We start from the raw sequence: 14,497 nt of genomic DNA, 5'->3' as shown, positions 1-14,497 counted from the left end.
TAGTAGTAAAGGAGACCTGGTGCTGCGTAGTGTGGAGTAGCGTAGAATAAAGAGTCCGGAGGCCATAGGGGTGAACTTCCAAGGCTTTACTCACATAAGAGATGGCAGAAGGAAGGAGACTCCCTGCTCCTCACGGAGTTCTGCGGTCACCAGGAACGGGGGTCCGACAACCTCCGAGTAAGTCCAGCGTTCAATCAGGACCCCTCACCAGAGTGTTCCTAAACTACAGACCGAGTCCTTTCCTGTCTGTGTGTGTAATTAGGCCGGGTCTCCCTCCGCTCCTTCCGTTACCCGGTGGGATTCTCAGGGCCTACTGTGCTTCCCCGACCAGGACATGGAGTAGCAAGGTCGGGTGTCGGGGGCCGGTACCCCTCTTGCAGCCGGACTCCCTCTGAATATAGGGCGAGGACAGGTGGCGTACACCGCTCCGTCTGCATCCTCCCTGGGATCCATTTTCTGTGGAGCTATACTCTTAAGCTCCGGGCCTTCTTGGTCGGGGTCCTTGACCGGATTGAGACATTCATTGCCTACAACCTGCCCCTCGACCCAAGGCCGGGGTACGAGGGCTGTGCCTCCATCCGCTGCAGGTCCACACAGGATCCACGCTCAGGGTAGGAGATCACGGTCGTTGACGGTGTGCACTTTAGTCTTTATTTTTATCATGTATTTGTCTGATGCACTTTTTTCTATTTACCTGTATCTATGTAATTAATAAAGCTATTACATTTATTTATCTATGACCTAGTGTCGCTCATTTCTGGCCCTCGGGCCAACTTCTTTTCTTTTAGGGCTTTATCAAGCCAGGGTAGGGCTTTATTAAACTAGGATAGAGCTTTATCAAGCCAGGGTAGGCTTATAGAGAATTTCTCATCAGGAGTGTTGCGGTCTTTTCTCCTCCATTATGAAGAAGGGCAGGTTATTTATCTGGACTATAATGATAGAAATAAAAATGCTATGAGGAATTCAGGAAAGGAAGCAATAATAACTGATGATTTCATGTTTTATAAATATGCAGGACATTTCCTTATTAAAGAAATATGGTAATCCAATGAAAAGGAAAGAAAATCTTAGGAGATACATAAATACATGGAGATGGCATTCCTTGTGTGTTATTGAGATTTTGTGCCAATCTTTCACAGGTTGCAACTATGCTGGAAAGGAATATCCTAATGGTGCAGACTTTCCGCATCCTACAGACAAGTGCAGACAGTGTCACTGCATTGTAAGTATTGTATCTTTCCACCTGCCTTCTGCTTCTGCATTGTCCCACCATTGCATTTATCTTTATCTTTAACGCCATGTTCAATATATGGTCAGTATTTTATTTATTTATTATGTGTTTTTTTTATAGCGGCATCATATTCCGCAGCACTTTACATACATTATCGTCGCTGTCCCCATTGGGGCTCACAATCTAGATTCCCTATCAGTATGTATTTGGAGTGTGGGAGGAAACCGGAGAACCCGGAGGAAACCCACAAAAACACAGTGAGAACATACAAACTCCTTGTAGATGTTGTCCTTGGTGGGATTTGAACCCAGGACCCCAGCGTTATTATTAGCCTACAGTGTTAATCACTGAGCAACCGTGCTGCATCTATTTTACATTAGTATTTGTAAGCCAAAATCTTACTGTGCCCAACTGGAGTAAGACATGCTTGATTTTAAGATGCGCCGGATTCTGCTTGTTCACTGTGTCTGGATTTAAATCCTTTCTTCATTTGTGTATATATCTGCAGAATGGTAATGTGCAGTGCCTTACAAAACGATGCCCACCTGTTGTCTGCGCCGAGCCATTCCCAGTCCAAGGAGAGTGCTGTCCACAGTGTCCAGGTAAGAAAGGATATAGAATTAGGTCCAAAGCCGGACAGCTATAAAGATATGGTTATGGATTCAAGAGTGAAATGATATTACTCTTGTATGAACATTATATTTCATACATATTAACAAATCTGCTTCCTAAAAGGCAACAGTTTGCCTCCTTATGTTGGAGAAATATATTACAATTAAAAAAAAATTAATACAAATGTCTCCCGCCACATCTCTAGATGAGTCCGAATTGCAGTTAGCTACCCAGTCGTTAGCGAGTGGAAAAAGTCCAGGCCCAGATGGATATACAGTCAAATTCTATAAAACATTCCTTCCCCTCCTTTCACCTCTCCTGCTGGGAGGATTTAATCACGCATCCTGCACAAACCGCTTCCCTCCTCAAATTACAGAGGCACATATCACTGTTCTCCCAAAAAAGGGTAGGGACCCACACTTATGTTCTAGCTATAGACCAATCTCTCTGCTGAACGTGGATCTGAAGATCTACGCGAAAATATTGGCGAACAGGCTGCAACCTTTCTTAACCGCACACATACACTTGGATCAGGTGGGATTCCTCCCTGGGCGGGAAACTCGGGACAACACCTTAAAGACAATTGACATTATTCATCATGCCCAAACAAGAGGTATCCCTTTACTGATGCTCTCGTTTGATGCTGAGAAAGCATTCGATAGAGTCTCCTGGCACGCCATATATTACTCTCTTAAAAAGCTTGGGGTAGGGGACCCTTTTATAGCCAAAATCATGGCCCTGTATCGCAATCCGTCAGCTAGGCTGAAGATAAATGAAACATTATCATCACCTTTCATAATAACCAATGGGACAAGACAGGGATGTCCTCTGTCCCCTCTCTTATACATCCTAGTGATGGAGCTCCTGCTCTCATCAATCCGCGATAACCCCAATATTAGGGGGATTGAGGTGGGAGGCACCGAGTACAAGTGCTCTGCATTTGCTGATGATGTCCTGCTATATATCACTCAACCACATATATCCATCCCTGCTGTTATAGCTGAAATAGATCACTTTGGTACATGGTCAAATTTTAAAATCAATGCTGCGAAATCTGAGGCCCTCGTTGTTTCCCTCCCCAAATCCACAGGATTCCATCCAGTCCAACTTTCCCTTTGCCTGGCCCTCACAGGGTATCAAATACTTAGGAATTCATATTCATAGAGACCTCTCCTGTCTATTTTATCTTAATTTTGGGCCCTTTATTGAACAACTCCATAGAGATCTTACTTCTTGGACGGTGAAGGATTTTTCCTGGTTCGGCAGAATAAATATACTAAAAATTAACGTCCTACCTAAACTCTTATACCTCTTCCAAACCATTCCCGTGGTAATTCCCTCAAATTTTTGGAAAAGACTGCGCAGTAGCTTTTGCAGATTTATCTGGGCAAGTGGGCGTCCACGCATTCGGGGAGACGTTCTGAACAGACACAAACAAAAGGGGGGCCTTAGCCTTCCGGATTGTAGAAGGTATTACATGGCAGCAGTACACGCTAGAATCCTGGAATTCCTCCATCATTCGGAGGGGAAATTATGGGTCAAAATAGCTCAATCCATGTGTCCTAAAGCTCTTACCACTCTCCCATGGTGCACCCATTTAACTGTCCCCTCTCTTAGCCTCATGTCATATAGTACTTATGCCACTGCTTTGGCTTTGAGATCCCATAAAAAAAGCTTATCCTCAATCGGCCCCCAGGGCCCCTTGCTCCCGATTTCAGATAATCCGGATTTCCCACCAGGACTATCTGCAAATAGATTTCTCGGTTCAAACAAATCCCATCCGATATTCTTTTCTCATGTCATCTCCAATACTTCGCTGCTCCCCCTCAATGACTTGTTACAGGGAAGAGCCACTTCCCCGAAGGTTAATTTTGAATATAGTCAGTTACAACACTTCTATTCAACTGTGAAGAAGCGCACACATCTTCATAGAGATCTCACAAACTTTGAAAAATTGTGCCTATCATTGTCACCCCCTACACTCTCCATCTCCCTACTGTATAATCTCCTCATTGCCCAGGTAACTGACAATAGGCCAGGATTCTGCAGTGCATGGGAAGGGGAACTGGGGAAGTCCTTCTCTGACTCACAATGGGATAAATGTTTCTTCCTAACACGTAAAACCTCAATAGGGTCCAAAGCCCAGAAGACCTCCTTCAAAATTATCTCTAGATGGTACCGGGTACCAGCAGTCCTTCATAGATGGTACCCAGTGGTCTCAGACAGATGTTGGAGATGTGAGGAGGGGGAAGGGACAATGTCACACATATGGTGGGGGTGCCCTATAATAAATGCATTTTGGGCAAAGGTGGTTCCCATGATTGAGAAAATAACTGGTTTGACTATCCCTAATACGCGAGAAACCCTCCTTTTATCAATGTTACCAATAAGTAAACGTAGTTATAAAAGGTCATCAATAGGCTACCTAATACAGGCGGCTAAGAATGTCATTACACGACGCTGGAAAAGCAGAGACCCACCCACTGTGGAGGAATGGCTTGCAGAGATTTCTCTCCTTAATAGGATGGAGCATCTGATTGCCATCTCACCGGCTGATGTTGATAGATACTGTGTGATTTGGAGGGATTGGATGGATTTCCAAAACTCTGACGTCTACCATCTAGCCCCCAACTAAAGTTATCCGGGATGTCGTCACAACAATGATCATAATCACACTCTATTGATTGGTGGTCTGCCGTGGTCCTCTCCCTCTCTCTCTATCTTTCATATGGAAAAATACATGCTTGATCTGGATATTGATGGAAAACCCTCCCTGTACCCTCCAATGTACTGTAGTTATGCATAGATTTATAGTTACGCTACCCCTTTTACTATGTATATTGTATTTTCTTGTACTTTTTCAACACAAAAGTAAAAAACTTGAATTTGAAAAAAAAAATTAATACAAATGATTAGCGCATTTCAATAGCTAATATTTTGCACATTTTAACATAATCTCTTGCTTTTTTGTCTTCACAGTACCGCCAGCTGACTGCCCTTACTCTGGAATCACTTACAGACACACGCAGCGATTCTATGATCCATCTGATAAATGTCGTGACTGTATATGTAACAACGGCACAATTACCTGTCAGCGCAAGCCCTGTGCCCCTATAGCTTGCACCCACTCGCTTAAAGGAGACTGTTGCCGATCATGTGATGGTAATTTCATATCCAGACAATGAGAATTTGTATTTTCTGTGTGCAGAAAATAATAAAGGGAGCCGGCTAAGCAATTCCATGCACCTTCCCACCTATTAGAGCTCATTCTGATGTCCGTGCAAATCCGTCCAAGTTCGCGGCTCTCCCAACTCAAGCGTGACAGACTCATAGAAATGCATGAAGCTGTCACACTCCAGTCGGGAGACCTGCGGCCCGTCCGAGCTCGGACCGATTTACACGGACTTCTGAGTGAGCCTTTAACTTCCCATCAATCTCCACTCATCTCTTCGTGATTGACAGCTCTGACTCTACAGGAGCCACAGAAAGACAGAGATAGATGGAAAACAAGTATGTGGGGAGGTGCACTAAACTGCTCAGTCATGCAAAGGATGAACCGCGCTCCTGTGCTTGGTTTGAACAGTTGTTTTGTGTTGACAGATCTCTTTAAAAGCTTTGTTAATATCGGCCCTGCATATATAAGTATATTGCTCTTAATTACTAGTACAACTAACTGCTCTAAAAGCAAAAACGTGTGAAAATATTCCAACCCTGCATCCATAATAAGTGGAATTACTATGTTATAAAAGAAATACATGAATTCTGTATAAAATATATAAAAGAGAAGAAATAACACAAATATAATGAAGAAGAAGAAGTGGCAAGGGCCACAACTAAATGCCATCTGAATCAATCCAGCGGTAATTGACAATTAATCAGGTTTACAGTTTGTCTAATATATACACAGTGTGCAGAATTATTAGGCAAATGAGTATTTTGATCACATGATACTTTTTATACATGTTGTCCTACTCCAAGCTGCATAGGCTTGAGAGCCAACTACCAATGAAGTAAATCTGGTGATGTGCATCTCTGTAATGAGGAGGGGTGTTGACTAATGACATCAACACCCTATATAAGGTGTGCTTAATTATTACGCAACTTCCTTTCCTTTGGCAAAATGGGCCAAGAAATTTCTTAAGACTGATTTTTCAAAGGTTTTATGGACTGATGAAATGAGAGTGACTCTTGATGGGCCTGATGGATGGGACGGAGGCTGGATCAGTAAAGGGTAGAGAGCTCCATTCCGACTCAGAAGCCAGTAAGGTGGAGGTGGGGTACTGGTATGGGCTGGTGTCATCAAAGATGAACTTGTGGGACCTTTTCGGGTTGAGGATGGAGTGAAGCTCAACTCCCAGATCTACTGCCAGTTTCTGGAAGAAAACTTCTTCAAGCAATGGTACAGGAAGAAGTCGGTATCGTTCAATAAAAACATGATTTTCATGCAGGACAATGCTCCATCACATGCATCCAACTACTCCACAGGCTGGCTAGGAAAGGTCTAAAAGAAGAAAAAATAATGACATGGCCCCCTTGTTCACCTGATCTGAACACCATAGAGAACCTGTGGTCCATCATAAAATGTGAGATCTACAGGGAGGGAAAACAGTACACCTCTCGGAACAGTGTCTGGGAGGCTGTGGTGGCTGCTGCACGCAATGTTGATCGAAAACAGATCAAGCAACTGACAGAATCTATGGATGGAAGGCTGTTGCGTGTCATTATGAAGAAAGTGGCTATATTGATCACTAATTTTTGGGGATTTTGTTTTTGCATGTCAGAAATGTTTATTTCTAAATTTTGTGCACTGATATTGGTTTACCTGGTGAAAATAAACAAGTGAGATGGGATTATATTTGTTTTTTATTAAGTTGCCTAATAATTCTGCACAGTAATAGTTACCTGCACAAACAGATATCCTCCTAAGATAGCCAAATCTAAAAAAAAAAACACTCCAACTTCCAAAAATATTAAGCTTGGATATTTATGAGTCTTCTGGGTTGATTGAGAACATAGTTGTTGATCAATAATAAAAATAATCCTCTAAAATACAACTTGCCTAATAATTCTGCATACAGTGTAGTAGTATCCTAGTAGAATGAGACATTGTGGTAATACAAGTATTTTATAGCATTGACAATGAAGAGCATTCATCAAGAACGCCTTACTCATGCCCAATGTTAAACACACCCCACTTCATATTATAAATTCCAGTATTACTATGTTTTGGACTTTAAAATAATATGATTGAATATTATCTTCTATATCTTTTATGTTATTTATTTATAGGATGTCTTCTGTCTGGAAAAGAACTTGCTAACGGAGAACAGTTCGCACAACCATCAGATCCCTGCTCGGTGTGTGTTTGCTGGGAAGGTAGCGTGAATTGTGAGCCTAAAACTTGTCCTTTACTGAACTGTCCCTATCCAGCTGTGGGTCCATGCTGCAAGGAGTGCCAAGGTGAATAATACAAAAATGGCTTTAATTAAACTTAAAGGGGTTGTCCTAAATCAGACATTTATGGCATATTCACGGAATATTCAGAAAGATATGGGTCCCTCTATTCATTTTATATATCTGTAGATTTGTTATATATGTCCTTTATGTTAATATCCCTTTAAGTAATATGCTCTCTGGCTCATGTGTGCAGAAAACTGCACATTTCAGAAGAAAGTTGCTTTAAATATTAACATATAGCATTTAAATAAAATCAAGTTGATCTTATAAGAATTAGAATAAATTGTTATAAATTATTCCGCAGATTGCCAGTATCTGGGGCAGGTGTACATGAACGGTCAGGAGTTTTCATCACCACAAGATTCTTGCAGTCGGTGTGTCTGCACTGATGGATTTGTCACCTGCAATAAAAAGCCTTGCTATAAAGCTGGGTGCACTCACCCCAGCACCCCTCCGGGAAAATGCTGTCCGGTCTGTGATGGTTGGTAATATGTTGACAACCACTGTTGCACTGAGCACCCAACTAGCAGAAGAGAGATTGAAGTCTGTTCACATTACACCTAATGTTACATGATTAAGTTAGCAAGAGTATCAGTTGTTCAGATCTACTCACTAGTAACATCCAGGACACCCCAGAACAGCGACTTTTCACATTACACTGCATCAGTTTTGACTGCAGTCATAATGCTTTTTGCCAAAGTTTGAGGCCATGTTCTCATGTAGTGTAAATGCTGCAATTTTCCACAGTTTTTTTTTGTGCTGAAAATCTGCGTTTAACAGATCAAGCAAAGTGTATGTGATTTCATGAAAACTTATACCCACTCTGCATTGAAAGCTACTGCGGAACTGTTTGTGTTTTTGTTTTTTTTTCCCCGTAGATTTCTATGACGAGTTTGAAAAACGCAAAGTTGCGATTGCATTTGAAAGTGTAAAATTGCAATAAACATAGCAGATTGCTATGGGGTATTTTGGTGCAAACTCCTCAGAAAAAAAACAACGTCCCTTAATTATTAAGACTGAATCAGGTGCCACTTACCCCACCACACCCCTGGTTAACGAAGTGATGTGGTACAGTAAGTGGCATCTGATTCATTAAGATGCGCACGCCAAGTAATGAGTAAGGCACATCTTACAAGTGGCTCCATCCACCTTCCCAAAAATCTTACTCCGGTTATTGACTGGAGTAAAATTTCTGGTGCAAGGTACCGCATGTCTGGTCATGAATTTGTCGGGTGCGTTGCTGTGCCCCCATCCTGACCATGCTCTGCCCACTTTGATGTAACTGGCACTGACTGCTGTGAAAACAGCAAATGCTGCAAAAAATGTTTGCAACTCTGTATGGTGCAAAGATTTAGCAACGTTTCAAAGCGTTTTACACCAGTTTTCTGGTGTAAACGCTTTCATGAATTGGGGGCAATTTTTCCACAAATAGGGACATCACTGTTTATTGCTCTAGAATATCTTGCAGGTGTTTCTTTTGGAATGAGATTCAAAAGGAAAGTAATATGGTAAGAATTAAATACCCCTGCACTGAAGAAACAGACTGTAGTCTCTTTGATGCTGACGTGCAATCTATTATATCTGACACATGAATGTACAAACAATATCCAACATTTGAACCAATATGGTCTTTTGGAAATGTAGCATATATCACACAGTATAAGAATATGGTATAAGACTTAGTATTATACAAGCCCATCAGATTCAGTTACCAGAGCCCAATACTTGCTTTACCTCATTTGCTCCTATTTTATTTCCTTATAGTTTATTACAACTGCATCTTACTAATCTTTTTTGTCTCTGCCTGATGTCCTTTCTTGTTCTCCATAACAGGATGTTCATATAATGGAGTGGAACTGATTAACGGTCAAACTATCCCTGACCCCTCAAATGCGGGGTGTTCGGAATGTACTTGTAGGGTGAGTTTAGAAGTCAAACATACTAGAAGGAATGTGTGTTGCCTCATCCCGTCATAGAAAGCAGATGCAAGCTTACTCTGGTGGGATACCTTCCTCCCCGACTCCTCTTTACTTCACTGAAAAAAACACTGTGTTTTCACTTTAACAATAATTTTTGAGCCAGAGGGACTGGCTAAAAAAACAAAGATAAGCTCCTTTGAAGAACTGATAAGAACCTGCTAGTTCAGGGTGTTTGGGAAGCATCTCTTCATGTTATCCCAACAAAGTGGTCTTTAATATGCACCAATAAACTCTGGGGCAGATAGAGAAGTTTATCAAGCTCAGGAGAGTTCACTGTTTGGAATCCATGACATTTAAACATTATTTGCTGTTCTTTCACAATATGTGTAGCATGATCCAGCAGAAACTCAAATTTATTTGGAACAACTATCACTGAGACCTGCTAAGTGGTTCCTAAACAGTAAGGCAGTATGCTTTACTTATTAGTAGAGCATCTTTCCTGACTGAGGCTGACTTCATATAGGGCAATCATGCTGTTGCATCTGTCTGTTAGTAAATTAGTATGCGCCTGAAGGGCAGTACATGACAAAGGGTTTATCTCTTTGATATTTTCTGAATTCCTGCTTTGTGTACTGCCTCCAGGGTCAGATGAATGGTTCTAAGAGACACACTAGAACCAAGACTACCTGATTCTTTGAAGCAGCCCTTTACGATACAGGTGGTCCTTCGCCCCTGTCTATGGGTGATATGAGGAAGATCGAAGGAGAAAACCACACAAATATGCTTCCATCTGTTCTGGGCTGAATAAAGATTTTTGAGCTGCCATCAAGGAAAGTCTGTTTTTCATTATCTGGGCGTCCCAAAGTTGAGCAGTATATTGTGTGCTAGGTGCACACTATATAATTGATAGTTAGATAGATAAATAGATAGATAGATAGATAGATAGATAGATAGATAGATAGATAGATACAGACTTGAAAAGGTTCCAGGAGGGACTGAAACATTGCTGTAACCACTTGGCTTAATAAAGGCACAATTTATTGCTTCATTTTGATTTTGAAGTGCTGTCATTTTTGACATTTTACTGATATGTGGACTTGATTGAAGTCTTTGAATATGCACTTTTTTCTAGCATGGTTCCACTTTAGCTTTGGATTTTTTTTAGATAGATAGATATAACAAATGCCTCTTTTTGGAATCTAAATAATAAACAACTGGAACTGACATGAGCAAGGTGGGTTAATGGTGGAGGCCATTCAGGTCCCTAAAATAGTGGAGGACACTTGCCCTATCCCCACCCCTGACCTCTCTCCTCTGTGTTTCCATAGAATGACGATCTCTGTTATACATAGAATAAATGCATAGTGAAAAAAACCAAGGGCACTATGACTGTATGAGAACTGAGAATTTTAAAAAGGGATTTGTATACTTATAGATGGTGTCTTATTATGCTGACCCACATTTTCTAAATCTATGGTCAATGAGCCAAGGTTTTATTACACAATATTATATTGTTAAAATCAGTAAAACTTATCATCAAATCTCTGAATGAAGTATTCTATTGTATGTAACATTGACATGTCTTCTGATTTCTTCAGTCTGGATCTGTACAGTGTGCACGAAAGCTCTGTGCTCCAGCTACCTGCCCACATCCAGTGACTGGACCCTGTGACTGTCCTCTGTGCCAGGGTGAGTTTCTAAATGTCAAGCATAGGTCTTATTAAGATACTTTTCCTGTAAATATGAAGTGGCAGGGATTACCACAACAAAAAGAGAAAATAAAGATTATGAAGGGGTTTTGCAAGGGCTTTATACTGTTGTCCTGTGCTTAGATCTGACACCCACCATTCAGCTATTATCACCTCTGGAGTGACTGAGTGTAAATAGTGTATGGGGCAGAGCGCTGCAGCTCTTCTCCATCATTTCGTGGCCGCTGCCAGGTACTTCAGATCTGCTCCTATTGTAAAGAATAGGCATTGATCTGCAGTACCCAGCAGCGGAGTGTACAGAGTGGTTCTCTTCTGTCTCTGTACACTGTTTACATTTGGCCACTGCCGAAGGTGATAACTAGTAATCTGTGGGGTTCTAGGTGTCGGACCCCCACCAATCTTATGTTGATGACCTATCCCATGGATGGGTCATCGATGTAAAATGACTGGACAATCCTTTGAAAATCTGACCCATAATAATAGCTCATTTTGTTCTTTTTATTAGGATGCCATTTTCAAGGGCGTAATCATATTAATGGTGATTTTTTCACCTCACCACAAAATGAATGTGAGCAATGCCGCTGTATGGTAAGTAAATGGGCCTATAGGGTTTAAAGCCCCTTAAAAATTCGCTGCATTTGTTTTTCTTTCAGTGCTTTCTCTATATTTTTTTAATAACCTTGTTTATGGCTTTGCTTCCTAGAAAGGCCACGTCACTTGCGGCCCCCGGCCATGTGACACAGTGAGCTGCCCTCATCCAGGTGAAGATGCCTGCATGTGCCCTGTGTGTGATGGCTGCAATTATAACGGCCAGGACTGCGTCAATGGAGAGAGCTTTCCGGACCCTGACGATGAGTGTAGTCGCTGCTCATGCAAGGTTAGCAAGCTCTTTCTGCAAAGGCAACACCCAGGCAAAAATTTGTATACATGTTTCTATTACAGGTTTCATATATTTTTTTAGATTCTTTCTTTTTTCTTCCTCTTCTTTCTCTCATCCAAAATAAAATTGCCATTTTACCATACAGTATACCAGCAGTGGACTCTCAGACTAACATTTGACTTACAATTTTTAGCAGATTGAAATTGAAAACAGAATAAAACAGAAGTTTTTTGATCCTAGAAATATTTTATGTTGACTTCAATGGTAAAAATGACATAATGTAGGGATGGGATTATGCCTTTTACTAAGTAGGTGACACTTTGCTTCTAAACTTGTAAACCTTGCACATTTTTCGCACAACAAAAATTGTTGCCATTAGAAAAATTACACTTAAAACACGGAAATGTAATCTTTATTTGCAGAAACATATCTGTATTTTTATGAAAAAAAATAACACACTGAATTACTAGAGACAACAGCCTTCACATGATTAGAGCATCCCGGTATGAACATTAAACACAGGAGTTCAGCATAACATCAAGTGTGCAAATTTTATTTTCATCACCTTCAGTGTAAATTCACATTAGAATGGAAAAATTGAGCAACTTCAAATGAGGCGTAATCTTCTGTGCTAAAATATCTAGGGCCAGTATATAAAAAAACTGCCAACATTATAGGGTTTTTTGTTGTACAATAGTGTTCAGAGTATACCAAGAATGGTGTTGATCACGGAAGAACATCCAACAGAAGGGTGGTTGCAAATAGTGGATCAGTGGACAGTTGTAGCAATCATTCTGATGAACAGGAGGTACATGGTTGAGCAAATTCAGCAGAGTACGACACTGGTTCTCTAGCTAAGACGAGCTTCACACGTGAAACACAGACTATTCTAACATCAGAAGATCCAGCCCACTGCTGGGTTTCCCAACCTGACCTAACTGTTTCATAGACATATATGAAGTAGTTAGCTCAAGTTGAAAGACTGGCCACTCCTTCCAGATCTTCTGATGCAAGAACGGTCCATGCTTCACAGATGTATGAAGCCATCCTAATGGATAAGTTCCCTCGGTGTGAAAATTCAGCAGATTTTTCATTGCTTATTCACTTCAGAAAATTCACTGCATTTTGTAGTGGCAGGAAAGTGTATGAGATTTTAAGAAACCTCATGCACATGCTACAAAATTTATCTGCAACATTAACTGACAGGCGCTATGGGTTTGAGATCATCAGCATGTTACTTTCTGCTGTGGATGTGTGTCTTTCACACACCTTTCACAATGGGGTATTATTGAGGTATTTCCTCTGCTGGAGGTCTGCAGTAAATAGCCTTTAGTATCCGAATGCACAAGTCATCATTCCTTAACACAAATGGGCTAAGGGAAACAGAAGGCCACGTCACCAATCATCAATGGGAAAATAATTGGATCACTGAGTTGCGGAAAGTATTGCCTGGTCAGTTGAATCCAGATTTCTGTTGCATCATCCTAATGGTGGTAGGGGTCAAAATATGGCACAAAAAGCAAGGTTTGATGAACCCATCCTGCCAGGCAACAACAGTTCAGGCTCGTGGAGATGGAGTAATGATGTGGGGAATGTTTTCCTGGTACACTCTGGGGCCTTTGATACTTATAGATAAACATTTTGACATTAAGGCCATGGCCCCACTATCAGAATTTGGTCAGTATTCGGTCAGTATTTTTTCTGAGGAGTGGGAGCCAAAACCAGGTGAGAAACAATCAGAGAAAAGGTATAATAGAAACAAGTCAACAATTCTGCATTTATCACCCACTCCTGGTTTTGGCTCCCACTCCTGAGAAAAAATACTGACCAAATACTGATAATGGGGCCGTGGTCTAAGGCTTTCATAAGCATTGTGGCTGATCAAGTTCATCTCTTCATAGCAGCTGTTTACCCTATGGTAGAAATACACTTTATACTGGACAATGCACCATATTACAAGTGTGTTGTAGTCATGGATTGGTTCCAGGATCATGACCGTGAGTTTTCCTACTCAGTAGGCGCCCTTCTCCATATTCAGAGTGAGTATAACTAGTTTCTAGGGAATGGGAGCACAAAAACTCACACAGAATTCTGGATTTTTCAAGACCTGCAGTTCAAATAAATCAATAAAACAGCATGAACTAGGCAGATTGTTCAGCACTTTCAGCTTGTGGTTACAGATAGAAGGAAGCAAAATAATGTAATAAAATATATTACAAAGATTTATAACTTTACAAAGGCTGGTGGATAGATAAAAAAGTTGAATTACTCTTTAAGCAATGTCATTGTCTATGTCAGTGTATTCTTTGTGTCTTTCAGAATGGAGAAGTGACTTGTGTGTCTACTTCTTGTCCACAAATATCCTGTTTGCACCCAGTTACTCCACCAGGGGAATGTTGCCCGCGATGCACAGGAATATGTAAGCACAATGGACGAGTGGTTAAGAATGGTGAAAATTTCCAGCTACCCGGAGATATTTGCACCCAGTGTTCTTGTAGGGTGAGTTCATAGTGTGAAAATGTAATTGCAAGGAAGAAAAATTTAACAAATAAATATTTTCTGAACTTTAGGAACCTGCAGCCTTCATTTTCAAAATGAAAGGTGCAGGTCCTTCTCAATGACTTTCAAACACTAGAGCACCTAAAATAAAACACAAAAACAATGCTGTAGAAAGTGTTACTACACTCAT

General features: G+C 40.9%; 1 protein-coding gene across 1 annotated transcript in view; it reads left to right on the top strand.

The window, feature by feature from the left end:
• KCP (kielin cysteine rich BMP regulator) overlaps positions 1 to 14,497 on the top strand; it is a 154,918-nt gene that overhangs the window by 108,738 nt on the left and 31,683 nt on the right. The window contains exons 28-37 of the mRNA XM_073652551.1: positions 1,140 to 1,222; positions 1,740 to 1,833; positions 4,823 to 5,005; positions 7,133 to 7,303; positions 7,605 to 7,781; positions 9,134 to 9,219; positions 10,818 to 10,908; positions 11,434 to 11,516; positions 11,632 to 11,805; positions 14,128 to 14,307. Of these exons, the coding sequence (XP_073508652.1) occupies positions 1,140 to 1,222; positions 1,740 to 1,833; positions 4,823 to 5,005; positions 7,133 to 7,303; positions 7,605 to 7,781; positions 9,134 to 9,219; positions 10,818 to 10,908; positions 11,434 to 11,516; positions 11,632 to 11,805; positions 14,128 to 14,307 (1,322 nt within the window). The remainder of the gene's footprint in view (positions 1 to 1,139; positions 1,223 to 1,739; positions 1,834 to 4,822; positions 5,006 to 7,132; positions 7,304 to 7,604; positions 7,782 to 9,133; positions 9,220 to 10,817; positions 10,909 to 11,433; positions 11,517 to 11,631; positions 11,806 to 14,127; positions 14,308 to 14,497) is intronic.

Source organism: Phyllobates terribilis, unplaced genomic scaffold, assembly GCF_046119375.1.
Source record: "Phyllobates terribilis strain yellow unplaced genomic scaffold, ASM4611937v1 Scaffold_11__3_contigs__length_659146591, whole genome shotgun sequence".
In the NCBI taxonomy this organism is placed as follows: Eukaryota; Metazoa; Chordata; class Amphibia; order Anura; family Dendrobatidae; genus Phyllobates; species Phyllobates terribilis.
The sequence above is the reverse complement of the archived record's forward strand: the minus strand, read 5'-3'. Positions and strand labels throughout refer to the sequence as shown.